This window comes from Melitaea cinxia, chromosome 11 (genome assembly GCF_905220565.1).
Source record: "Melitaea cinxia chromosome 11, ilMelCinx1.1, whole genome shotgun sequence".
NCBI classification, from domain to species: domain Eukaryota; kingdom Metazoa; phylum Arthropoda; class Insecta; order Lepidoptera; family Nymphalidae; genus Melitaea; species Melitaea cinxia.
Window position 1 is genome coordinate 3,470,297 of NC_059404.1, and position 27,275 is coordinate 3,497,571.

At 31.1% G+C, this 27,275-nt stretch overlaps 2 protein-coding genes across 2 annotated transcripts in view; one reads left to right on the forward strand and one right to left on the reverse strand.

The window, feature by feature from the left end:
- Nucleotides 1–27,275, reverse strand: part of LOC123658064 — a 518,186-nt gene that overhangs the window by 105,744 nt on the left and 385,167 nt on the right. The gene's annotated exons all lie outside the window — the stretch shown is intronic.
- LOC123658065 lies at nucleotides 1,769–6,240 on the forward strand. Its single transcript, XM_045593549.1, has 3 exons — nucleotides 1,769–1,985; nucleotides 5,252–5,425; nucleotides 5,811–6,240. Exons 1-3 carry the CDS (start codon nucleotides 1,889–1,891, stop codon nucleotides 6,083–6,085), a joined length of 546 nt encoding a protein of 181 aa, XP_045449505.1. The 5' UTR covers nucleotides 1,769–1,888; the 3' UTR covers nucleotides 6,086–6,240.

Genomic DNA, 27,275 nt, shown 5'->3' on the forward strand with positions numbered 1-27,275 from the left:
ACCGTTGATGGGGTCTTGGTGCATGTTATTGAACCCAATCATATCCATCCTCCTCCAACATTATACAGATCTCCTACCGGCGAAATTTTGAAATTCCGATGAAAGATTTAACCTTCTTTTTCCTTAGTTATTTGTTTTAAGAATAAACGTAAAAAACTCAGTGTTTTTTATTTCATTTTATATATCTTTGATACTGCAAATGCTTAGAAGCGATCGTTACTAAATCATACTACCTTCAATTGGTATTGTGTTCCTGATGTAAGTAAGATGGCGCTCTAGCCAGCTCGTAGAGTGGATCAGGATTAGGGTTAGCAACGCGCTTGCGGCTACCAATTACCGTCATATAGATTTTACGGCAATACACAAATTACATAAATATTGCTTAGACAACACAGAAAATACACTTACTAAAATGATTTCAAAACGGAATATTTATCATGTTTTTTTTATCTTCATCGTCATTTCATTTGTATCGTGAACAAGACGTTCGTAGTTAATGTCGAAATATCGAGCTCTGCAAAATGAAAATAAAAAAAGGTAAAAATCCCGTTTTTAAATAGTTTTAGTAATAAAAATGACTATGTTGATTTAAAATCTTATATAAAATATACTTGTTCTTATAATTTTCTATGCTAGTATAGTAATTCTCATTGGAATCCGGTACTGCTAGACACGGTGTCGTCGGGATTATTCAGAGGTGAGCCGGACAGTCCCTATGGAGGAGAAGTCTGGCCTGGAAGAAGGCCAGCCTGTCGCTGAGGGATCCTGATGCCTGCAGATCCGGGACCATCCAATTAAAGCGGCTGAAGGCTCCAGCAGGGGTTTAGTCGGTATTGCACCCCCAAGTGCTGAAGCCGACATACGGTCTAGGACTGCCTACCCGGGCGTCCTGGATATCACCCGTAAATGGGTTCCCCTGCGACACCAAAAAAAATATTATAGTAATTCGCAACTGAGTGTTGACATTTGAGACAGACATGTTATTTTATCCCATTTTTTGTAGAAAATGAAATTAACTACCGCTCTGCTTACACAGCTTCTGCGTCTGATCAGGATTGACGCACAAGTGGTGCATTTTGCACGAGATTGTAAAAAGAATGTGTACTGCTTTGAGAACATATATTTTTTCGATTTCTTTCTAATTTTCTTTCTATTACATAATACTTACTTATATCAATAACTAGCTGACCCGGCGAACTTCGTATCGCCTAACAGTCGATTCTTTAATTTTATATTTTTTTTTTTTTTAGAATTTTTCTCTTCGTAAGAACCATCCTCGTACTTCAAGGAATATTTTAAAAAAAGAATTAGCGAAATCGGTCCAACCGTTCTCGAGTTTTGCGCTTAGCAACACATTCAGCGATTCATTTTTATATTATAGAAGATAAAACATTTACTATACGACATACCCATCTGCTAAACAATATCCCTTTCCCTTAAAAATTCCCTTTCATCATAAGGTTATCTGGAAGAAATTGCTTCTTAGCAATAAGACCGCTTGATTGTACAGCTACATCAAATGAAGTACATTATATCTTAAAATTTGTTCTATTTTTTGGTGTACAATAAGGTATATTATTATTATTATCAATAGTGTCAATTATGGTGTTTGAAAACGTTGCATGCAAGAAAATTTTACATTAATACAAATACTACTACACAAAGTCTTCGTAGTTAGTATGTTATGTGTGTAGTCTTATAGTCTACGTTTAAAATAAGAAGAATATTGGTTGCACTTTTTAATTATCACTGTAATATTCGCAGATGTACTAGAATTCATACCAACAAATCGAGGAGTAGGATTAAACCTTATTTACAAAGGATATACTTATGGACATAAGTCGAATAGAACGCGATGGTACTGTTCTAAAAAGGAGAAGGAGGATGTATGGCGAAACTTAGCACAACCGCCGAAGGGAAACTGCTGTACGTTATCGAAAGCTACCACAATCACCCTCCTCCGGAATTGTTTAGAACATCCGACGGTAAACTTTTTAAACTGTGACTTTTCATTTAAAAGGATAATGGAAATAATACCCGTTTTTGTACCTTAAACATTGAGCTTGTGACCAGTTGCTATTTTTTTGTATTTTTAACACAAAATATTTATTACATGAGGAAATGGAATGGATGTAATGGACGAAAATAGAGGATATCTATTCCGCGGTTCTCTGTTATGACTGTGACATTATAGTTTTGTGGAAAACCCTTCATCATTTACATAAATAATATATATGTCACACACACACACGCGTACACTCATACCTGTATATATAAATATATACAGGTATGAGACAGACAGATATATATATATATATATATATATATATATAAGATATATTGTTAAGGATTTTCGCAGTTAAACACAAATTGTTTCGCTGAAAATACAAAGTTTTATTTAACATACTTTTAATTTTACCATATTACGAAAAACTATAAGAATTACATTTTTAACTCACCTGAAAATACAAAGAAACGACATTAAAGTTCACTAATATATCCTTTCACTTATCTTTCTACCAGTTTTTTTTATAAAATTAAAATCTTAAAATAATTTGCAAGTCATCTGTCATTGAAATGCGAGTCACTCCGATGCGGCTTCTACTCACTTCCCAATTCACAAGGAAGAGAAACCGGTTTAACTGCGTGTACAAAATAAACAATATAGACCTTACTGAAGATGACTGTATCAGGGATCTTAGCGTTGTAATAGATTCAACTTTAAGTTTTTGCAAACATATTGAGAACGTAACGACCAAAGCTTCTAAGTTATCGGGGCTAGTTTACAGACAGATGAAAATGTTCAATAACTCCAATTTATCGTACTAGCTTTTAACTGTATTGTCCGTAGCCTACTTGAATGTTCTAGTTTTGTGTGAAGCCCAGGTTATCAAGTTCATTCCGATAGAATTGAAAGAATCCAAAAGCGATTCCTTTTACATCTAGCTTGCAGAGACTTCAAGTATAAAGAATTGTTTACATATGAAGCTCGTCTTTCTTACTATAAAATGGTAACTCAAAGGACCGTAGGCGGATCGTGGATATTGTTTTCCTGTCTAAACTTCTGAAGGAGTTAATCGATGCACCGGAATTGGTTGAACGCCTTAAATTGCTTGTTCATCGTAAAGGTTGCCGCTTACATACCCGTAAGACATTTAGTTTGCCCAGAGTAAAAAGTAATCTTGGTAGACATAGTCCATTGTACAGAATGCAGTTTTTCGCAAATGGAAAGAGAGACATTATAGATATCTTCTGTGATAGTATACCTACAGTTAAAAAAAAGCTGTATAATGAGCTGCGTGTTTAAATTGTACATTGCTTTACAGTATTTTAGGTTTCTATTGTAATAAATTTTCCCTTTTGTTATATTGATATGTTTAATTTGTTTTTCTTTTATTTTTTTAACTGCGTGTTTTTTAGTATTTTATATTCCTAACTTTTGATTTTGCACTATTGTTAAGTTACCTGTTTTGAATTTAGTTTCGGTTATTTTTTTGTAATGCATGTGATGTCCACATCTAGTAGACTCAATTGTACAAACATACTTTACACTTTGTACTTTACTTTATAAGCCTATATTAAACTATTGTAGTCCGTTTTGTGGACTAATAAAAAATAAATAAATAAACGTTCAAAATAGGTGTGGATGTTTAAATTCGAAATTATACTAACAGTAGTTAACTCAACGAATTTAACGAACATTATTTCTGATAACGTGATATACTGATACTATTGATAATATACGAACGTGCCTATAATTATATCAGGTTGGAGCTCTTGCGGGGATTGGGGATAGGGTCGGCAACGCTCCTGCGATGCTTCTGATGTTACAGACGTCTATAAGCAACGGTAATCGCTTACCACCAGGTGAGCCATATGCTTGTTTGCCGACCAAGTTTTATTTATTAGATAAACGATTACTATACTATATTATCGAGAGATTGGTAACCACCCACAATACCTTTTAGTTTCAAGTAAATAGACGACAATCTAATGGTAGAACAATTTAAACTTGCATAATTCTCATGTAAGTATCATCATGCGTATAGCTTAAAATTAAAAAAAAAACAGTGATTATTGCGACTTTTATTTTCATTTTTGAACTTTATGGAATCTGAATCTCGGAAACGGCTCTAATGATCTTCTCTTTTTTGAAATTTAGTATACAGGGCGGTTTAGGGGGCGATGAATCGATGTAGGTAGGATACATTGGAAAATGTCGTTTTACCCATGTTTTCAGGTAATGAAAAAATGGATCCAATATCATTGGAATAGGAAGGTAAATTTCGCCACCATGTATAAAGTTATATCATGTATAAGCTCGGCTGGGAAATCGGGCAGACCCTAATATATATATTGGGGATTTGTTATTTTTTTATTTCTTATAAAAAGAAATAAAAAAAATAACAAAAAAAAAACAATAAAAAATTTTAAATTTATTAATCTTGTATAAATAATAGTCACAAAAAAAATTTTGCATTTTATACGTTCCAATAAGAACCGGTCGGTGGACTCACGTATCTGTAAGAGACATTATGATAGTCTAAGTTAAGCAATGATGTTGTTGAATAACATCAACCTTGATAAAAAAAATAGCATGTTTTAGGAATAAAAAAAGACATGGGTTTCAAAAGCCCGTGGATGTAAAAAAAAAAAGAGATGACCCCGGTTCGAATCCATATGTTTCCAGACAGATTATTTTTTCCCATTTTTTTTCTAAATGCACTCGTATTTTTTTATCTAAATAATCAGTTTAATTTTTTATTATTATTATATCGGTAAGATCGAAAAATATTTTTCATATTTCATCAGTATGTAATTCTTATTTAAATAAAATTTCCAAAAAACACGAAATATTTAAAAAAAGAATCGAGCTAAGCTTTGTCATCCACGTACTTTTATTTTAACGTGTAACTAAATAATTATTTTTTTCATTAAAATTTGTGACTCCTATCACAACTGATATAACTTTGATACTGTTAAATTACTCAACACCTATAACTTGTCTTTGTATAAAATATAGAATAAATGGCCTTAGTGCAACGTTTAATTATTTTTTTTCTGATAATGCCAATGACCACACACATGCACAGATTTATTCTTGTATGAACATTGTCAACTTTCTTTTCGTTTAAATTGAAATAAATTTCGTAGAAAAAATATTTGTGTATTATTTTATTTCATTACTATATCAGATAGTAATCAAAAATTAATTTTATTTTTGCATTAATGTTATTAAATTTAATTCTAGACGATGTAAAGATTCAGCCGAGTAGAAGCGGTAAGGGCTTAATGCTCATTTACAAAGGACACACATATAAGCACATGACCAGTAGGACACGCTGGTACTGCTCAAAGAAGTTTAAAGGATGTCCAGCAAAACTTAGCACGACAGCTGATGGAAAATTGCTTCAAGTCTTTGAAAGTAATCATAATCACCCACCTCCCTTGTTGTATAGAACCAACGATGGCAAGTTTATAAAAGTCTGAAGCGTTCATACTTTCCGAATAACCTTAATATATATTTTTTATAATTGAATACTCAATAAAAAATCTTTCCTGTATCCAATTTGGTACTTTGCAAATAAACATATTTTAGGCCACATATTGAGTATTTTCACTATCCCCACGTCAAGATAGAATTATGCCTAGGTTCTTACATGTTTTCTAATAATTTATAACACAAATAGAAATAGATATATTTCTTGAAAAACTTTATTTATTACATTATATTATTTCATTGCTATATCATATGGTAATCAAAAATTCACTGTACATTTATTTATTTTTTACATTATATGTGTTTACAGACGTCGTAGAAGTTCAACCTAGTAAAAGTGGAAAGGGCTTAATGCTTATTTACGGAGGTCATACGTATCGGAACTCAAAAAATGGGATGCGCTGGCACTGCTCTCAAAAGCCTAAAAAGTGTCCGGCAAAACTAACCGCGACAACTGAAGGAAAAATAATTTACGTAATCGAAAGTAACCATAATCACCCACAACCCGTATTGTGCAGAGGCAATGATGGCAAGTATGTGAGTGTAAAGATGCATGCATACTTGCCGAAGAAAAAAACGTATTGATTAAAACTTTTGCGTTGATTTATAAACATCGTTATTTTATATTGTAATTAGATTGAGTTTTTTTTTTTTATTGTAAATGAATCATTTGCCAAAAATGGTTCAATATTTATCTGTATAATGGACAAAAATATAATAGATAAATTTCAATCAAATCACTCTTGAGTATTTTCATTGTTTACACTCAATGATAGGCTTCGCCTTGCTGTCAAATTGTCATTACATTTCTGCTTTGTTTACAATCAACTGTTACTAGACCAACGAAAATATAACATGGTTGATTAAATGACTTATTAGAGGTATATCTGCTATGTGGTATTTTGAAGCAGCAAAACATTTTTATGCTGCAGCTATTAATTAATAATAATAATAATAATAAATAAATATTTACACAATACACACACGGTCGTCTGTTCCTAAAGTAAGCAACTTAATGCTTGTTATAGGTAAGAGCCGACTGGTATAGTATATAGATATTTTTTTTCGATAATCATACTTATAAATAATACATATATAAATAAATATATATACACATATATATTACACCCAGACTCGGGGTGGGAATCAAACCCACAACCCCCGGAGCAGAAAGCAGGGTCACTACAAACTGCGCCAACGCACTGTGGAATATTTAGGTCCTTTTCGGATCAAAAATGTATAACTTCGTAAATATTATAGATAGAGCTATCAAATTTTGTTTCGAAATAAAGTAATATATACAGATTCACATCAATTAAGTTTCATTGTTCTGAGTTCACGTGTTCTTTTTTTTAAAGTAAATAAAAGTTACAATCTGTTAAAATAGTATTTTTAATCTTCTATAAATGAGCTTTTCAAAAATATATAATACTCAATACTATACTCTTCAAGATTTTTAACTATATCGTTTTAAAAGTTGTAAATAAAGAAGTTGAATTTTCTCATTAGTAAAACGGTTAACATTACTTCATGTAAAACAATTTATTTATGCCAAAAACGTATTTAATTCTTATATAATATTAAATTCTGACTATTGAACTAATAATTAAAATTAATAAAGTAGCCTATTTCTGACATTGGTAAAATTGATTTATGATATGCCTTTGTTCAGACATATTCCACTGTGCAACGGGCTAGTCATGCTTAGTGATGCTTATTACTTAATATCAGATCAGACAAATTTCATGAGCCTTCTGATAACGTGTCTCGAACATTAGAAAACAATACGTAATGATAGTTATAAATGTTATAAACACCTAAATGGTATTTTAACTTACATTTTAATATTGACAGATATTCTAGAATTTATACCAAGTAACCGAGGAAAAGGATTGACGCTTGTTTACAAAGGATTCACGTATGGACATATGCACAGTAGGACACGATGGTATTGTTCAAAGAAAAAAAAAGGATGTCAAGCGAAAATCAGTACAACCGCTGAAGGGGAGTTGCTTCAAGTTATCGAAGGTCACCACAATCATCCACCGCCTAAGTTATTTAGAACGATTTACGGCAAGATTTATAAACTGTGATAGTCAATAAATAAAATGACGTCGGCCCCCACTATGATGTACCCCTGTATTTGAAATCGGAAAATACACAAGTACACAAGAAAAAACACCCAGACCACTATAAACATCTGTGTGGCTAATACAAATGTATGCAATATATGGGGATCGAATCCGCGAGCGCCAGCGCAACAGCCATAAGTCTGTGCCGTGACCGTTGCGCAAACGCATTTTAAATGAAAACAAAAATGGAACAGTGTAACAGAATACAATATTGGTCAGAAGATCATATTCTCATTCTCTTTCTTAAATTTCTGAGAAAATTAATTGAAATGATAATTTTGCAAATTAATGATTCTGATTAAGAATAAATACATTAACTGAAATTGAAAGTTTAGTCTCCAAAGGTCCAGCCTTTTGGAATTATTTACGCACTGCGTTTACTACGATATTGCAAACGCAAGTAAGGGGATTGAAATCTTAAATAGCTTACACATATTTAGATTACCATATAGTAGTTTAGAGAGTAGGTATGTCTACCGGAAAGTTTTCTGAAGTAATGGGTTTAGACTTTATATTTTAAGTGAAATAGGGTAACAAGCGGTCTTTGGTTCGTTGGAAATAAATGTATGTTTGTTAGTGTGAAGTGAGTTAGTATAAACATACATTTTTGTTTATTAACTTAGTCTTAAGTTAGCGAATGGGAGCAAAAGCGCTTTGGTTAAATTAGAATTATCAGATATGATAACAATAAGTAATAATTTTAATTTATTAGTTTACATTTATTAATAATCGTTTGTTGTACATTTAAAAATTTAATTATTAAAAGTTTTAATAAATTGCTTCAAATTAAAATTTATTGTTTTAATGTATTTTATTTTATAAATACAATTTAAAATATATATAGATAAATATTCTAGATTAATTTTAAATACATCTGACTTTCTGGGGTTTGTGCCGAGTACCTAATCGATAAGAAAGAATGGAACTTATTTTCAGGGTCACACATAATGGGCTCATGCAAAATAAAAACGTTAGTATTGTTAATATAAAATTACAAATGACAGGATATTCAAAGGATTATTGATGAAAAAAGCAATGCAATTAACAGGCTGAAGTAGTCAAACGCCGGCTACAATAAAACAAATAAAACATATTGTATGTTTTTATACATCTGCATGAAATGTAAATAAAAGCGTACAATAGAAATGTATTAATGTATTTTTTTATTTTTATTTTTAATAAGTCATTGTAGTTTCCCATTGCACTATAGATTCGGCCGATGTTTTCTTTTTGCCGCCTGGGGAGGTAAATTAAGGAGCTCTATAACTACATCTTGGGCATTTTTTTAGTATACAACTAGGTCCGCAAAAGTATGCCTCATGGTAAGTGATACCGATACCTTATAAATACTTACAATGAAAGAAGTATCTTAAGCACGTTGTCTACTCTACCCCCAATTTTCCCAGTCACTCTAGTCACCTAACTGACCATTCAGATAACACTAATTGAAAGCAGTATTATTTAGCTGTAATTTTCTGTAAGGTCGTGTTACTTCTCCAGTCGGGCTGTTTCAGATTTTTGGTACCATATTTTCTGCTGTTTAGGGCACAGTTGTCTCGGTAGGCATATTACTATAAGGTACAACTTTTCTTCAAATAATCGTCTGGTGAAGATTGTCCACTGTTGGAGTCAAGCGGGGATGAATTACTCTCCTCAATAATCACGTACTATTCTACCCAAATTCGACTTCCAGCTGGTCCAGCTGATTAAACGCTTTTCAGTGTTATGTAACTTTTGTAGTACCTCTAGTTCCTAATAAACATCAGTTCTTGAAAATTACTCCATCTTTAGAACTTGTTCACGGTGAAACGATTTTTAGGCCCTTTCATATTATATTTGTGACTCCAATCGATACCCACTTCTCATTCCTACTAGAAGCTCATTCAAACGACATTGATACAGGAAAACATAGTTTATTTTTTTTGTTTGGTAATACACTTTTGTTACTTATCCAACCTTGCAAGTTGTATATATATTTATAAAGGAATATTATTTACAGAGTTATTACTGCCTGCATCTTTAAAAAAACAATCAATTTGTGAAGTTCGAGACCCTCTGTTATCTAATGAGGGCTTACAAATAAAAAAACGAGGAAGATGTTACTTATGTCCAAGGAAGCTTGATAGAAAAACAAACAAAACGTGCCATGATTGCTTTAAATTGATCTGCGGTGAACACACGAAAAAATGTTGTAATAATTGTTATAATTTAAAAAATTTACAACTTCATTACAATTAAATAAATATACAATATAAATGACTTCTCATTATGCCGACCTTTTTGATTAAAAATGTACCAAAAAAATTTGTTATACCCAATTAATGGTTAATCTTGTTCCAGAGATTCTAGAATATGTACCAAGTAACCGTGGAAAGGGGTTGATTCTCATTTACAAAGGACATACATATGGGCGGATGACCAGTAAGGGTCGTTGGTATTGTTCTAAGAAGGCGAAAGGTTGTAAAGCAAGAATTCATACTACCCATGATGGGGAATTGGTTAAGGTGGTTCAGTCTGAACACAATCACCCGCCCCCTATGTTGTGCCGAACCAACGACGGAAAGGTTTACCGTTTGTAGGCGATATTAAAATAGGTTGCGGTTAGTGGCGTAATAATTGTTATCAAATTAATAAAAAAGTCTTCTTTGCCTGGCCCTTTCCTATTTTATTTGGGATCGTATATAATATTTACATTAAAATAAGTATCTGTAATATTTATCTTATGTGTCTTCAGTACAATTACAATTTATTAAAATATACTTGTATATTTGTTATATTTTATTTTTTTGTTATCTACCTAAATAAAAACAAAAAAGTACGTAGATTAAATTTGAAATAAAAATTGCTTGCAGGCTTAATTGAAATACATCAAAATGCTCGTGGAAATGGTTACAGTCTCGTTTACGGAGGGTATACGTTTTCACACATGCATACTAATAACAAGACAAGATGGTACTGTTCGAAGAGGGTAACGGGATGCAAAGCAAAAATTATAACTACACCGGCCGGAGAACTTGTGCAAGTAACCGGCGAACATAATCACTACCCTCCTAGTCTTTACAGGACTGTTGACGGTAGAATTGTCAGACTTGGTCGTTACTAATTGGACATTTTTATGGATTTGTAATGTATTCTCGATATTATTCGACAATCTGCAGCACCCCGTCTAGGGAAGTACTTTAAACTTACAGAAGATTACAGCAAAATAATACTGCTCACAGCTATAGCCGACTAATGTAGCTGAATGTTTGTTTTATTTTTTTATAAATATAATAATAATAATAATAATTACTTTTTATTGCACACCACAAGGAAACATTACAAGAAAAAGTGATACATACAAAGAAAGATGTACAAAGGCTTCTTCACAAAGAAATTTATTAAAAAAATAACGATTTTACCTTGCTATCTTTTACTTCGGAATAAATAGTTCATCAAAATATTAAAAAAAAGTTACTGACAAATTTTGAAATGTTTCAGGTAAAGTCGAATTTATTCCCAGTAACCGTAAGGGTCAGATACTGCTCTACAATGGTTTTACATACGCTTCAATGAACAGTAAGACGAGATGGTACTGTTCCAAGAAGAAGAAGGGATGCAAGGTCAAAGTAATAACGAATGCAGAGGGGCAGTTCTATGATGTAATAGGTGAACACAATCACGTACCACCAAAACTCTTTCGTAGTTCTCGTGGTCAGGTGTTCAGAGTGTAAATTATTATATATTTTATAAGAAGGCTGTTTGTTCGGTTACTCCTCCGTTGTTATTTTAAAAATAATTTATTTTTCGTAATATTGGATAAATCATTTATAGTATTTTGGCACAAGTAATTCTAATAATAATTTTAGGACAGATTTAAAATAATTTAACCTAAAAGGATCTAAACCTAATTATATTTAACCTAATTTTATGAATTAAACTATTAATTGTGGTTAAAAATGAAACTACCGCTTATTTGGAATGTACCTATATTCTGTAGTGAAGAAACGGCGAGAAACTCCCCAGTTACTTTTAAAAAAAATGCATTTTAATATAAAATTGATGATATATTGCGTGTAATTGATTATTGTTAATTTTACCTAATGACGACAATTGGAAAGGAAGAAAGCAGGAACTTTTTGTGTGTATAATTAACTAGCTCGTTGGCGCGATTCGTAATGGCCCTGCTTTTGGCTCCGCGGGTTTAATATTTGTGTTTAGATATTTGTGAATTATTATTCTGTTTATTTTTATTAAAAAAATATATGTACCTATATCAGCCCACTGTTACCTATATCACAAGCATTAAGTGGCTAACCTTAGTAACAGACTACTGCGTGTGAATGTTATAAGATACTTATTTTTTTTTTTATTTCTAACAGAAATCAGTGACCCAGCAACAACATTATTAGATTGAGTTTAGGTTGTGTTAGGTTTATATTGATAATTTAGTCACTTAAGCCTATCGCAATTCACTGCTGGGCATAGGCCTCCACAAGTTCAGGTCAAAAACGGCGTGAACTCGTGTGGTTTACCCATAACTACAGCTTTAAAAAGTTGAATATTTAATTACTTCCTCTTTAATATGTTCTTACTATTTGCCACGACCAACGTACACTGATTTATAGTACAGTATGTATAATGATTGTTTTCAAGGCCTGCGTTGTTTATAATGTAGCAATGATCTTTGTTAATATTTTGTACTATAGAAAATAAAAATTATTGTATGTATTTGTCATTAGTTTCATAGTTTTTACTACACCATAATGTTAGCATACTTATCATAATTTGTAGACTTTTTAAAATTTAAATATCAATTTTTAATGTAATATGAGTCAATAAAGCAGTAATAATTTATTAAGTAATAATTATTTATTAATTTGATTTATATGTGTTAGCATAGTCTTCATAATTTTTATGTTTTATTTAATTTTAAATATCAATTTTTAATATAATATGAATTAATCGGGCAATAATAATTTTTTTAGGAATAATTATTTATTAATTTGATTAATAGGAATAAAACCCAGTTGATGGCAACATTGACATTTTTGATTTTTGAAAATGATTTATAAGGATGAATGTCACTCAGAACGTTATCGGCAACGGTGAGAGTAACAATGTCCTGATGTGATATTTTATTATTGTAAATTATTTGTGAATCAGAACCTAATAAACGAAAGTGATAAGTGAGTCTTTTATTTTAAGTGCTATTCCAATAATAAGTTATTTATTTATTTCATAATTTTTATTTATTTATTTATATATTTATAAATATAAATATATATCGTTTTTTCTCGATAAGCACGTTAAGCTATCGTTCCAGGAGTTATCATAGGCATCTAATAGCCATCGCTACACATAGTAGGGAATGTATACGGGTTATTTTCCGATCCTTCTCCTACATGGAGAATGAGACCTATGTCCAGCAATGATATATTACAGACTGAATTAGTCGGTCAAAAATAGTGTAACGATTTTTATAATGCCACATTTAATTTTCAGATCCCTTAGAATTCATACCGACAAATCGTGGAGACGGTACTTTAATATTACACAAAGGTTACACATATGTCAATGTATATAGAAACATTACGTGGCAGTGCTCGAAAAGACTGGCTGGATGTAAGGTGAGACTGAAGACTACGACTGAGGGCAAATTGAAAGAAGTTAGTGGATCTCACGATCATCCTCCACCGAAAATGTACCGTACTTCTGATGGAAAAATTATGAGGATTTAAGCAGTTCATATTTTTCGCTCCTTCTTTAAATAGTTCAATAATACTTATGTTTGTTTCTTAAAGTCTTTATTACCTCCTACATGAAGAATAAGGCCTATGCTAACATGCGCCTACTTTAATGTAGCGATATGCGTATGTTTATGTATTATGTGTTTTATTATATAGTAAATGTTTAGTATTAAAGTATGTATTCACTTTTTAACCGAATTCAAAAAATGAGGAGGTTTCTCAATTCTACCGTATATATATCTTTAATGTGTGTTTGCGGATAACATCGTCGTATATGAACCGATTATGCTGATTCTTTTTTTGTTAGAAAGGCGATATCCCGTAAAGGATGTACCGCGATAAGGAAACCAGGATCTGATGATCCTAGAGAAATCGAGGGGAATCTTCAAAAATTGTAGTGAGTTTGTTAATTTTTTCGTCCACTTATTTTGTATTACTTATCGATTTAATTGGAATCTGTTTTTTTTTTGTTTGCTAGCAAACCCAATTATACATTCAGTATTACTGTTTATTTTTCCGTAACATAGTATTTATAAGGTTTAAGAATTGATTTGTATGGTATACTTTTTTTGGGTATTTATTATGGTATACTTTTTTAAGGTAACCTTTGAAATAAAATGATAAACAAATCACGATATATTTTTTTTCAGTTAAATCTGATTGCCTCGTAACTAGTGAATAAATATGTGAAATCTAATTCCCACCAAATCTACTTAATAGTAGTCATATATAGATAGTTAAACTTTGTGGTTACGGCAGTAAGAATATAGCCATCCCCTTTCTTCCCGTGGGTGTCGTAAGAGGCGACTAAGAGATAACACAGTTCCACCACCACCTTGGAACTTAAAAAGCCGACCGATGGCGGGATAACCATCATACTGCTGGCTTTGAAATACACAGGCCGAAGACGAGCAGCAGCGTCTTCGGTGCGATAAAGCCAGCCCTGCGGTCACGAACCCGTCTGCCCAGCATGGTGACTATGGGCAACACACATGAGTTTACGCCATTTTTAGCGCGAACTTGTGGAAGCCTATGTCCAGCAGTGGACTGTATTAGGCTGATGTGATTTATTTATTTATTTTATTTACTTTATTTATTTATTTGGGAAACATACAATATAAAAATTACGTACAATTAATTTTCTTACAAAAACACATTAATCACCAAAGTTTCCACTAACAATAATATACAGACATGTCATTTGAAAAGTCGTAATTTTAAATCAATTAACATAATATAAATTAACTATCAAAAGAGACAAAAAATCATTGAGATATAAAAATTTATGTGATTTATAAAAAAAGAGTCATAAAAAGAGTCGAACGTGTCAATTATGTCAAATGAAAGGATTATAATTTAAAAATAAGTCAAAGATTAGAATTAAAATTAAGATTAATACAGAAATTAGTGTAATAAATCAAAGAGATACATTATTATATCAAGAAATGCATTATGATTTTTTTTAATCAAAGAAATACATTATTATTATTATTTTTTTACTTATTACGTCCCTAAAATGCTGCTTAAATGAGGTTAGGGTACAATTAAAAATGTCAATGAAGTTAAATATATCGTCATAGTTTCTACAGGACCTGAGAACAAAGATGTTTCCAGCATATTTGGTTCTGGTTACAGGGACAGAAAATAACCTTTTTAAACGCGAATTCGTTCGAGGGCATCTAAAATTAATATTTTGTAACAAAAACGCCGAATCAATATGAGGTTTCAGTATCTTATACAAAAAGACTTGGTCATTCTCTAAGCGCCGATCAAGCAACGATGGGAGGGGTAACGGTGGGGTAACATCATTGCGACTTAAAGCTTTTAATTTAAAGTGCCTTTCAAATTTTTTTTTGAATTTTTTCTATAGCGTCAATATAATTTTTGTATTGAGGGTTCCAGACTGTGATGATAATGATGATATATAGATAGTTGTACCACATGCAAAGACTTATCAATGTTCTACCGTCACCTATCTGGTAACTTTGAACGCATACAAAAACGTTTGACCAGACCTCCACAGAAGAAAAATTATAGTATTATCCGTTAAGTTTATCAACTAAATCTCCTTCGTTCGAATCGGTCCAGTTATAATATTAGTACTTTTGTGTATTTTGTGGTACATGGTAGTTTGGTAGTAAAATACACTTTTTCGACTTATTTAAACGAATAATATAATAAGTTTTAAATGTACATACTATATATCATACATATAATCACGCCTCTTTCTCGTAGGGGTAGGCAGAGACCACTTCTTTCCACTTGCTACGATCCTGACATACTTGTTTCGCTTTATCCACTTTCATTATTCCCTTCATACATGCTCTTCGGTTTAGGGTACTCTTGACTTGGCCTTTTTTTTTCAAGACGTTCCTGATTTGGTCTCGATACGCCCGATTTGTATAAATCTTGTTACTTGTATTAAATACTATGTAATCAAGTTTATGCGGGTGATTTAGTATATTATTGGAACGATTAAATACATACAAATAGTACTGAAGAATGATGTACTGATGAAATAATGAAATAAACTAAAATAATTATGAGATCGGTGATATGCCTAATGTTACAGTAAATAACTAGTTCTGAACCAAACCGTATAATTAGAAAATTCAGTTCACAAATTATAAATTGATGTCATGCGAACATTACAAGACGATGGTATTATTTTAAACATATTCGCACACAATACTCTTAAAATATTACTCGTGTCAGTAAACAACAAACTTACTAATATCACTGCGTTTTCGATAAATTTCTTAATTAATTAATGTATGTATAAGAATATTAAATTATCCGTTATTATAGGTGAAAATTATATCGAGACGAATGTTAAATGTTAACCTATTTTTCTGACCAGGTAAATCAAAAGGCGTCGATTTCCTTCAGCATTACGAACAATACAAACAAGATCATCCAGAAAAATTCGAAAATAAACCGGAAGAACCGAAGAAAGATCCATACGAACGAGTCCGCGACAAACTTAACTTTCTTTTAGTGACTAAAAAGTATTGAAAGCAAGACAATGGATGAGAAAGAGAGAGAGAAATTACAAGATTTACTGTTTTTTAGAATTCCTATGTTAGGGATAAATCTTTCTGATATAAAATCCGCTCTACTAACTAATGTTCAAACATTTGTAAGCTTGTCAAACGAAGTTGACCGGTCACGTCTAGAACCTAAACTTTTAAACCAATATCGCTTATGAGTAAGTTATAGAAACGTAGTTTGGAGAATATTTTATATCTTTATATTATATTTTTCATGCAGTCTAGTACAATGAAGATATTACCGTGCCATTTAAGTTTAAAGGTTCCTTAACATTGAATCAACGTTTACAATAGAAAAAAGTAAAATAGAAAAAATACTCAATGGAATTTTAATGTAATGAGTCTCCCAGTTATTAATCATACTTATCATAAAATGTAGTATTATAGATTTTAAATCCTAATTGCGAATACAATATTCATATCTGATAATTATAATTAGAAAACTTGAAAATAGTACTAAGCAATTTTATCAATCTGATAGCATCAGAAGCTAGTTTGACTAGTTTCCATGACAAAAAAAAAACAATTATTTATCTTTTTAATACAAGAATCGGAAAAACGCCTGTTTTTCTGTTCCTCAATTATTGTCAATTGTCAACACAAAAGCGTGATTATTTATTGTGTGGTGCTTGTACTACAATTTCGGTTGCCGCGAATGTGCCAAATTTTACGCAAATCGGCTGTGTTTTCTTATTAATGGGTTTCCAATGAAACACTACATAATGTAAGCGTATGTTATATGTATAACATATTTAAAACATCGATTTATTGATAGTGTAGATATCTAATTGTATATTTGTTTAGATATGATGCTACAAGTATCTTTTAAATAACATGAGTGCTATAAACTTCTTAATGTAATTAGAATAATTTAAAATGTTTTCACGTTGTAGTTTCATATAAAAATTCTTTCATACACTTAGTTCCGCTTACATTTGTTTTCCAACCGATTTCAAAAAGGAGACTCACAATTCAACTGTTTTGTTTTATGTGATTGTAGTAAGTTCTGCTTAAACGATCTAATGAGCGTATATATATTTTTAGAACTAGATCTCTTACTTACATGTATGTTGATATAATCATTATTACATAGTATAAAACAAAGTCGATTCCCGCTGTCTGCATGCTTAGATCTTTAAAACTACGCAATGGATTTTGATGCGGTTTTCTTTAGTAAATAGAGTGATTCCAGAGAAAGGTTCATATGTATATGAAATGGATAATATAGTAGAGGAACACTGATAGTTTTGACAACAGTGCGAAGACGGGGCTGTTCGCTAGTAACTTATAAGTTTATATGTGCTCCAATGTTTAAGACTGTTTTACTTAATTCAATGACTTAAGATAATAATGTTAATCTCACAGTAAATAACCTTTGCATTGTTTTTCTGTGATAAAAATTAATTTTACCTGGAAAAATATACGCTTTTCTTTATTGTTACTAAAGTAACAATTATTTCAGTTTAGGTTATTTAGTTCTATTTATAAGTTGTATTTTATTCTATTAGTTTCAATAAATGTTATGAAATAATTTTTTTTTTTGTCTATATATAATGCTAAAATTACTAATCTTTAAAATATGTTAGAGACTAAATAGTATTTTTTTTTTCTTTTAGAATATGAAGTCATGAAATTAGTAAACGGAAAAAAACTCGTAATGTACAAAAAGCATACTTTCTCCTATCAAGGAATACAAGGCAAGTCGGCAAGTTATTTGTATTGTTCCAGAAAATTCAGTGCGAAATGTCCGGCAAAAATGAGATTGAGCCAGAATGGCACAGTTATATTGGCTCAAACCGAACACACTCATGATCCGCCGTTTTACCAAAAGTGTTCGGATGGAAGCTACATAAAAATAGCATAAAATTATTTAATAATATACCGAAATGCTTAATAATCATCAGTAGCACATATTATTTTTAAGATTTTCTATATCGCTATTTATGTTTTTAATTATTTTAAAATAATTTCATAATAAGTATAATAATTAGAATATAATAATTACCATTACAGTTGAAAATCTGTAAAAAAAATTAAGAGATATTTTTTTTTAATTAATAGGTCTTTGGCCTTTACTCTTTGATCTTTAAATAAATTTTACAATCATGTAATACACAATACAATTTATTTGTGTGTAAAAGGCATAAGTCAATTTATGACAAGACCTTAGTTTGTATCTAAATGTATGTAGATTGATAAAATATATTCTTATGATGTAATTATACGAGTTTTTATTTAAATTAAATTTTGAAGCTACGTTGTCATAAACAGGTAATGATATTTTAGTAATCAATTATGTCAGTAATGACATTTGGGTTGTCTGGAAGAAATGGCTAAATAGCCATAAGTCCGCCCATTGTACTTCACAGTCTGTAAATATTTTTTTTTAAATATGTTTATTGTTTAAAATGTATTTGTGGTGTACAATAAAGTATAAATAAATAAATAAATAAATAAATAAATAAATAAATAAATAAATAAATGTATAAATGTATAATAATTATACGTACTATAAATTACGTCTTCACATTTATACACGTTAATCTTTTACACAAAATAAAATTTGAAATATTTACATACATATAGTTTTGCGATGTTTCAGGAAAAGGATTTTACAAAATTTTTACTTTTAATGGAATTATGAGAAAGGAGAAGCGGTTGTGCAGTTTTAGAGATTCCTGGGTGTGTGAATTTCCTTGGATCGAGCCCTTGGAAGAAAAGGACAAAGTGTATTGTAAACTGTGTAGACGAGTGCTTGGTATCGGTCATGGGGGCTTAAATGATATAGAAAGGCATAGAAAAACTAATAAACATATGAAAAAAGAATTGGAATATGGAAAATAATTTACGAGAATTTTATTCTTATTAAAAAAATATATTAAATTGTTATACAACTATTTTTACAAAAATAAATTTTTTTTTGACTTGTTCACCGTGGTTTATTTTACAAGCTTTTATTTAACTTGCAATATATGTATGTATGTTTGTTCAGGCGAAATCTTACAACTCAATTTTGAAGCAGCTATCTTCAAGCAATTGAGCTGAAATGCATGGTTAACTTTGTGACGTCATTATAAATCCAACATGGTTGCATTTCCAAGATGGCGCTACTTCTTCAATATGGGTGTCAAATGAAAGGGCTTGCTAAGAATAATTCGATTAAAGTGACGTCAGTTTAAACCCAATACGGCGGGCTAACTATTTAATGCTTAACTATTTTAGTTCAGCAACAATAAAAGTTTTTGTTTAAATAATTAAGTTCAAATACGGATGAAATAGAATAGGGGCAATATTGGTATCATGATATTAATCCTTACCTATTGAAATGATTGGATAATTTAAGCTGATTATGTACGTGTAAATTCCACTTTAAATGATTCAGATCGGACTTTTCGTTTAGGAGTTATGACGGGTATAAAAATTCTGTAAGTAAGAAAAGTGACACAGTTTTGAATAAACTGTCCTACGCTGTCTAATAATAAATGCAAATTAAACTATTTATGTAAAATAATCGATTATATATTTTTTTCATTTTTAAAGTGGATTTTCGGTAAAGACGGTATTTACCTCATTGAACAGAAGAGTGTGCAATTTCCAGCAAAATATAATCACGGCACTGCAGAATAAAGAATGCTGCCAATTATATTATGTTGGGCTTCCATAGTACACAAAATGCAGGAAAGTACTGTCGACCATACCGTTGTATACTTAGGTTAAAAGTTTTTCGCTGCTGATCAAGCGTACGTAGCCGTAAGTAGGTCTAAAATCATAAGAAGGTCTTCTTATTGAAGAACTAAATTGTGATTGAGACATAGAGATAAGTCAAATGTCTATACAAAATTAAAAGTATGGTCTAAATCGAAAAAAAGAAAATTTTACTTTAACACTTTTACTATCTACTTATTAAGTCATTACCTAATTCATATTGCTATAAAAGCTTGTCGCGAGATTTACTTGTCTAGGTAAACAAGTAAATTAAATAATATATTGATATGATTGATTTAACGATTACATTTTTAAAATAAGGAAATACAAGTACTCTTATCTCGTCACAAGTTGATAGTAATGAAGTAGACAGTAAGTTTTGAAATAAAAAAAAAATCACTTTAGCGCATTATAATAAAAGCTTGTTTTTAAAAAAAATTGTCGTGACAACGTCTAATAAATCGATAAACGCCGGCGGCATGCACGAATAAGGATGACTCGTTGTCCCGTTACGCTCGTTGTACGCTTGCGCCACATCTATATATCTTCCACTCAATTGGCCTATGGGTCTGACGAGATGTTTTGTTATGACGTCCGTAAAACAACTTTACAGACCACCAATTTTTTACTTTGAATTTATTTATATATTTATTTAATGCGTCATAAGTAAGGGTATGATTTTAAACTAAGCGTATGATCTGTGTACCGTGTATATACAATTGAATTGATGCAATAAGGTTATTTTACAATAAATTATATTTTTTTTTAATTTAATGATACATTTTCTAAAATTTATCTTAACTTAAAGCGTGCAGATTGGTACATAACAATGTACAGTTTTGGTAATTGTTGCAGCAACTTTCGTGACATCACGGAGAGGTAAAACATTGATCAGTTTAGAGGGATACACGTTTTACAATAAAAAGACGGTTGCGGGACTTGACAAGAAGAGATGGGTATGTTCTACGCACTTCGCCAGAGGATGCAAAGCAGTCATTTATACGATCGACGACATCATAGTCAGTGTCAAAAATGAACATTATCACTAATCCACGTCACATCAACTCACATTTTTGAATTTATTCGAAATATAGTTCAACTGTCCCCTAAAAATTTACTTTACGAGTCATCACCCATCATCATCATCATGTATATTAAATAAGACTTCAAAAGCACTTTTGAATGGTTAAAAAGCGTTTTTAAAAAATATAAATTGTATTCGTTCTTAACAGAATTACTATAGTTAATTTGGAACTACCTCCATTTAGGAATGTAGAATCTGCAAAAAAAGAATCAGCAAGATCACTCCGATAGTGGTTTTATATCCCTACTTTATGCCATTCGCACTATTATGTGAAATGCGATCTCACATAAATTTACATTAACATATAAAAATAAAATATATTATTATTATATTATTTTATTGTTATTAATTTTATATATATATATATACTAATAAATAAAATTGGAGTGCCTGTTTGCAATATTAAAATAGACACTTTTTACTAAATGCATATGGATGTACACGGTAAATATGTCAAAATAACATTTTTTATATTTTTTGTCTGTCTGTCTGTCTGTTTGTTCCGGGTTATCTCTGAAACGGACCGATTTTGACGGGACTTTCACTAGCAGATAGTTGATGTAGTAAGGAGTAACTTAGGCTACTTTTATTGTAAAGATTTATTAATTTGTATCTCTGCGAACTGAACAATAACTTTTTTGTTAAATTCCTCGCGGACGAAGTCGCAGGCACAGCTAGTTTGTAAATAATGTTATTGACTTAATACATGTTTATTACTTCATTGACTTTATAAGTGACAACAGCTCATGGAACAAAAGAACAATAAAAATTTACCCTTGCTTTAGAAAGTCTAACGTTCCATTATTTAAGACATTCTGTCAATTAATTCTTTTTTCCCTATTAACCTATCAATAGTACCATCATTACATCAACTATTACTGTAACAGATCTAATTCAAGTAAGTGTGCTTTCGTAGTGGAGTATGTTAAAGTATACGATCACTCACACTATCTGTCTAGGCGTAAGAAGATTTTCAAATATTTTTTACCATTATATGACTCAGATATTGGAAAATTGTCTCTTAATATATTTGTGTGTAAAACAATGTTCCTTAATACTCTTTATATAGTAGATCGAGTAGTTTATACGGCCTTTAACAAGAACTATTCAGGTGATATGTCAATTCACTGTAGAGAAAAAGCAAAAAAAAAACCTATAAAATCGTATTAATACCATGAAAATGTACAAAACTTGACGTAGATGACGTTTATTTATAAATAAAAATAAAACTAGTAACTGTAAACTGAAGTAAAACTTCTTCAGCTCCATCTACTTTATACCTCCAAAACAAAAACATAGGATCCTAGATACTATGGTGTACTGGTGTATTTTCTTAGTTTGAAAGTTTTTATATTTAGTTAAAATCAATCACATCAAGACATTTTAATTTACTTCTTTATCTATACAAGTAAATCTCGCGACAATGTTTTATATCATATAAATTAGGTAATGTTTTTATAAGTAAACAGTAAAAGTTTTAAAGTAAAATTTTATTTTTTTCGTTTTAGCTCATTTAAATAAAAGCTTGTTTTTTTAAAAAGGTTTTACTTTTAATTTATTCTTGCATATGATCAAAAATTCAACAATTGACATTTTTAAATGTGTGTCGACTGCATTATAATAATTATGATAATTGTGTTTGCTCGCAAACGAAAAAAAAAAACCGACTTCAATTACATCGACAAATAATATGACGTAAGTAGACGAAAAAAATTAACAAACGTACTAGTCGTCACTACGATTTTCGAAGGTTGTCCTCAATTTCTCTGGGATGCCATCATCAGTTTCTAGTTTCCTTATCATGGTACCACCCTTGACCTCCTTTCCAACAAATAAAGAAATATTAAAATCGGTTCATAAACGACGAAGTTATCCGCTAACACACATAAAAAAATACATACAGTCGAAATGAGTAACCCCCTCCTTTTTTGAAGTCGGTCAATAAAGTAGATATATATTTAACTATGTTGATTTTACCGTAATAACAAGCCCCTTTGACAAATAAATGAGTCTGAATAATTATTTTTATGGTTATTAAATTAATTTTTAATAATTTAAAATAATCATGTTGTAACAATGTTTAACTTTGTACATACATTTTCAGGTAAATTAGAATTTCTACCTACCCCACGAGGGGCAATACCGACGTATCAGAATTACACATTTTCATATAGAAATGACAAAAAACATTTGTGCTGTTCTAAAAGACGCAGAGGTAAATGTAACGCGAAGTTAGTGGTCGATTCTGACGGGTATGTAATAGATGGAGTCTTTGAACACTGCCACTCGCCACCGATTTATTATAAATCCAAGGAGGGGCTTTATTGCAAAGTTAAATAATTTAGGTTGATACTGGCTGTTTTCATTTCTTCTTTCTATGTTAATCTCATTATGGTTAGACTAGAAAGTAATTATTTTTGTAATTATTAATTGTTGTTATATTCGGCTAACTCTACTGATCTTGTTTTTCTTCTATGTTCTTTTGTTTTAATCCAAAATACGAAGTGAATAGGAAAATTTATGAAAGGAAATTAGTAGTGTTCATACAACCTGGTTGTGATGGAAAAGGTCAAGGGCCGAATACTTGTTCATAGCAATCATTTGCATTACAAATATGACTATAGGACCGTTTGATATAGGACCGTCCTCTAAGCATTTTTATTATGTCTATTATCGTAAATCCGACCCAGAATTAAATACTTCTTGAATTTTAATATATTATTATTTATTATGATTATGTTAAGAACATTCCTATTCACTCGAGTGATATACTGGAGATGTTCTCTTTGTGTACATGGTTTAGCTATGTGGATTTTTCTTCGACATTGTATTTTGACATTTATTGTATAAGTAAAGCCAAACATCAATATAACACTTTGATGTTGATACAACTTTGTGAAAATCATGTAAATAAATATTATGGTGACTTTTATCGATTGTATACGGATGGTTCAAAAGTTAAAGACAAGAATAGCGGTGTTGCATTGTTTGACCAACAATGGGCTATGTTCAACTAAATATTGGCCAAAATGTGTCTATCATGTCTGCCGAGCGTATAGCTATTGCGGAGGCTATCGCTTACATTAAATCACTACAGTCAGGTAAATACGTAATTATGACAAATTCTAAAAGTGCTCTTTATCATTTAGCTCGGTGCACATCGACTTTTCGATGTAGCTCAGCAGCATATGATATGATAAAAGACCTTTGTAAACCAAGTAACAGTGATAAAATTATAAAAATTCAATGGATACCATCTCACATTGGCATATTTGGAAATAAGAAAGCTGATAGACTTGCAAAGAGTGCAATAAACGACAGCGAATCTTTTACTTTACTACCTCGGTATTCTGATTGTTTGCACATTGTTAAAAGCAAGTGTTGCATGTGGAACGTATACTTTGATGAGAGATCTTTGACTAAGAGTATCTGGTATAAGACCATCCAACCATACGTAGCTAAACACCGTGGTTTGTTGAATCCACATTGTCCAGATCAGACATTGTAACCGCCCTACGTTTTCATGTACATGTACTTATGGAAATTCTTAAAAGTATTATGAAAACAACGATGGTTTGGTGCAGCTATAATACTGGTTGTCTCGCTAGCGATCACAAGCTCAATCCCCGCATATGACAAACATTTGTATAGGGCTACAGGCCACACAGCTGTTTATTGTGGTATGGGCGTTTCTGTATTGTATGTTTATGTGTATGTGTGACTCCCGACACAGGAGAAAATCCTACTAGGGGTAGTTGATTGTAAACTATATAGGGATTAAAAATATTCACCGCTCCTGTAATGCCTAATATTTCGTTTTCGTATATGTATAAATCTGGATAAACCAATTTTAAGTGTATAAATAAATATTTATAAAACAGAATTTGTTATTTTTTTCTAACCACGGTGTTAAAAATCATAATTATGCTTTTAAACAAACGAAATGAGATGCATAAGTTATATGTTTGCATACATTTTAGTTTTGGTGCTGAAGAAGTATACATTTTTTCAATAAAATAAATATTCTGATTTGTTTCACTTACTTTACTATTGCCTTCGCTACACAATTCAATAATATTTCTTTGATTAAGCCTGTAACAAACCCTCTAATAAGCATAGGCCATTTTCCCCATATTTTCCATTTAGGAGAGGGATTGGTTAGCTTAATTCACCACGCTACACCGCAGGTGGACGGATATAATTCCCTATTAAGAGGATCGTTATCAGGTGTGTGTGATCATAACCGAGTCCGACAGCATTACTTGCTCTCGGAGGTACGGTGTTGAGATTTACAATGACAAATGACAATTAGGTACATTTACTTAGATAGCGATCTTTGCTCATAGTGGGAAATATATCCGCCAACCCGCATTGGAGCAGTATGGTGGATTATGATCTGATCCTTTTCCTACATGGGGAAAGAGACTGGAGGGGAGCTGTAGGATATTACAGGCTGGGACGACTTATAATTTTGATATTTTTAACGTTATGCAACCATTTTATATTAGCCATTACTTACTGAACAAGCTCAAGCTTTTTATGTAGCAACCGTATGTGAAAACTTTTAAAAGTTGTATTTTCTTTTTTTAAAATGTAATTAGCCCTAAACTTAGTCTCTTTACACTATCTGTTTTTTTAAATAAATCAAAATAAAATAAATAAAAGAATTAATTAATTAATATTTCAGGTAAACTAGAGTTCCTGCCAACACATCGAGGTTTGTTACCATTTTATAAAAATTATACGTTTTGCTATAGCAAGAGTAAAAAACATTTGTACTGTTCAAAGAGAGTGAGAGGAGGGTGTAGTGCGAAGTTAAGCGTTGATACCGATGGTAATATTTTAAACGGAGTTTTTGACCACTGCCATGCGCCACCAGTGTATTATAAAACCAAGGACGGTATTTATTTTAAACTTAATTAATTCGAATAGTGTCTGATCAAAATAAACCAAATATATAAAAAAAATATATTCATATACATTAAAATCATATGGAAACACCTGTCAGATTACAAATATATTAAATTCTACGTGTTTTCAAGCGAAGCCAATTTTAAGCGGCGTGTCGGTCTATCGGTGCTTTTAATCTGCGTCTACCCACGTTTTAGATCATCGCTTAAGGGTGGGTTAGTCGACTAGCGCTTATAATTATAGGTTAAACTTAGAAAACCGTTATAATTAAATCGAAAGTAATAATCGAAAATTTTATTCCTTTTTTACTTCCGATATCAATTTTCATCTCTCTCTTGGTAGGTACTACTTCATGTGTTGTTTTTATTAAATGTCTCGGCTATTGTTTGTGAATTTTTATTTTTCATCTAGAAGAACATACCCTACCCCTGTAACGATATATCAATCGAAATACGTATAAATTAATACACCAACTTAAAACATGATATATTCCGTAAATTCTGATAGTATGTAAGTAGTAATTCTATTTTTGCAAATATGAAACGTAAGCTTTTTCTTCTGTCATGTAAACAAAATTTTAATATTATATTTAAATTATCATGTAATACCAAACATTCTAACTATGGTGGTTCGTTTTGAGAAAACTAGGCATTAATTAACTGAGAAAATATCACACTAACACTAAAATAGGACTTGTTGATGCAATTGTACAATCGGTACTGGATCGGAATATAAAAATCATCATATCAAAAATTTCGATCTAGCGGGTACATCGTTCCATAGCTTAATTGGCTAGAGCGCCGACACGGTCAGTCGGAGACGCGGGTTCGAACCCCGCTGGAGCGGTCAATTTTTGATATGATATTCAAAAATGTTTAGAATTTCTAATGTGTGGGTAACACAAAAAATAAAATCGTAGATATTATGTATTTTTTAATTAGTTTTTAGCACTCATCAAAGAAATGACACCATTAATGCCACAATGGCAATATTTTTGAATCGCGTTAATTTAAAATTGTAAAATTGAACGCAATAATAAAAAAAAAAAACTCAGCCTCCTTAAAATTTTTTTAGGAAAAATTAAATTCTTGGCAACGACACGAGGAAACTTACCAATGTATAAAGAATACACATTTTCATTTAGACCGGATAAGAGGCATTTGT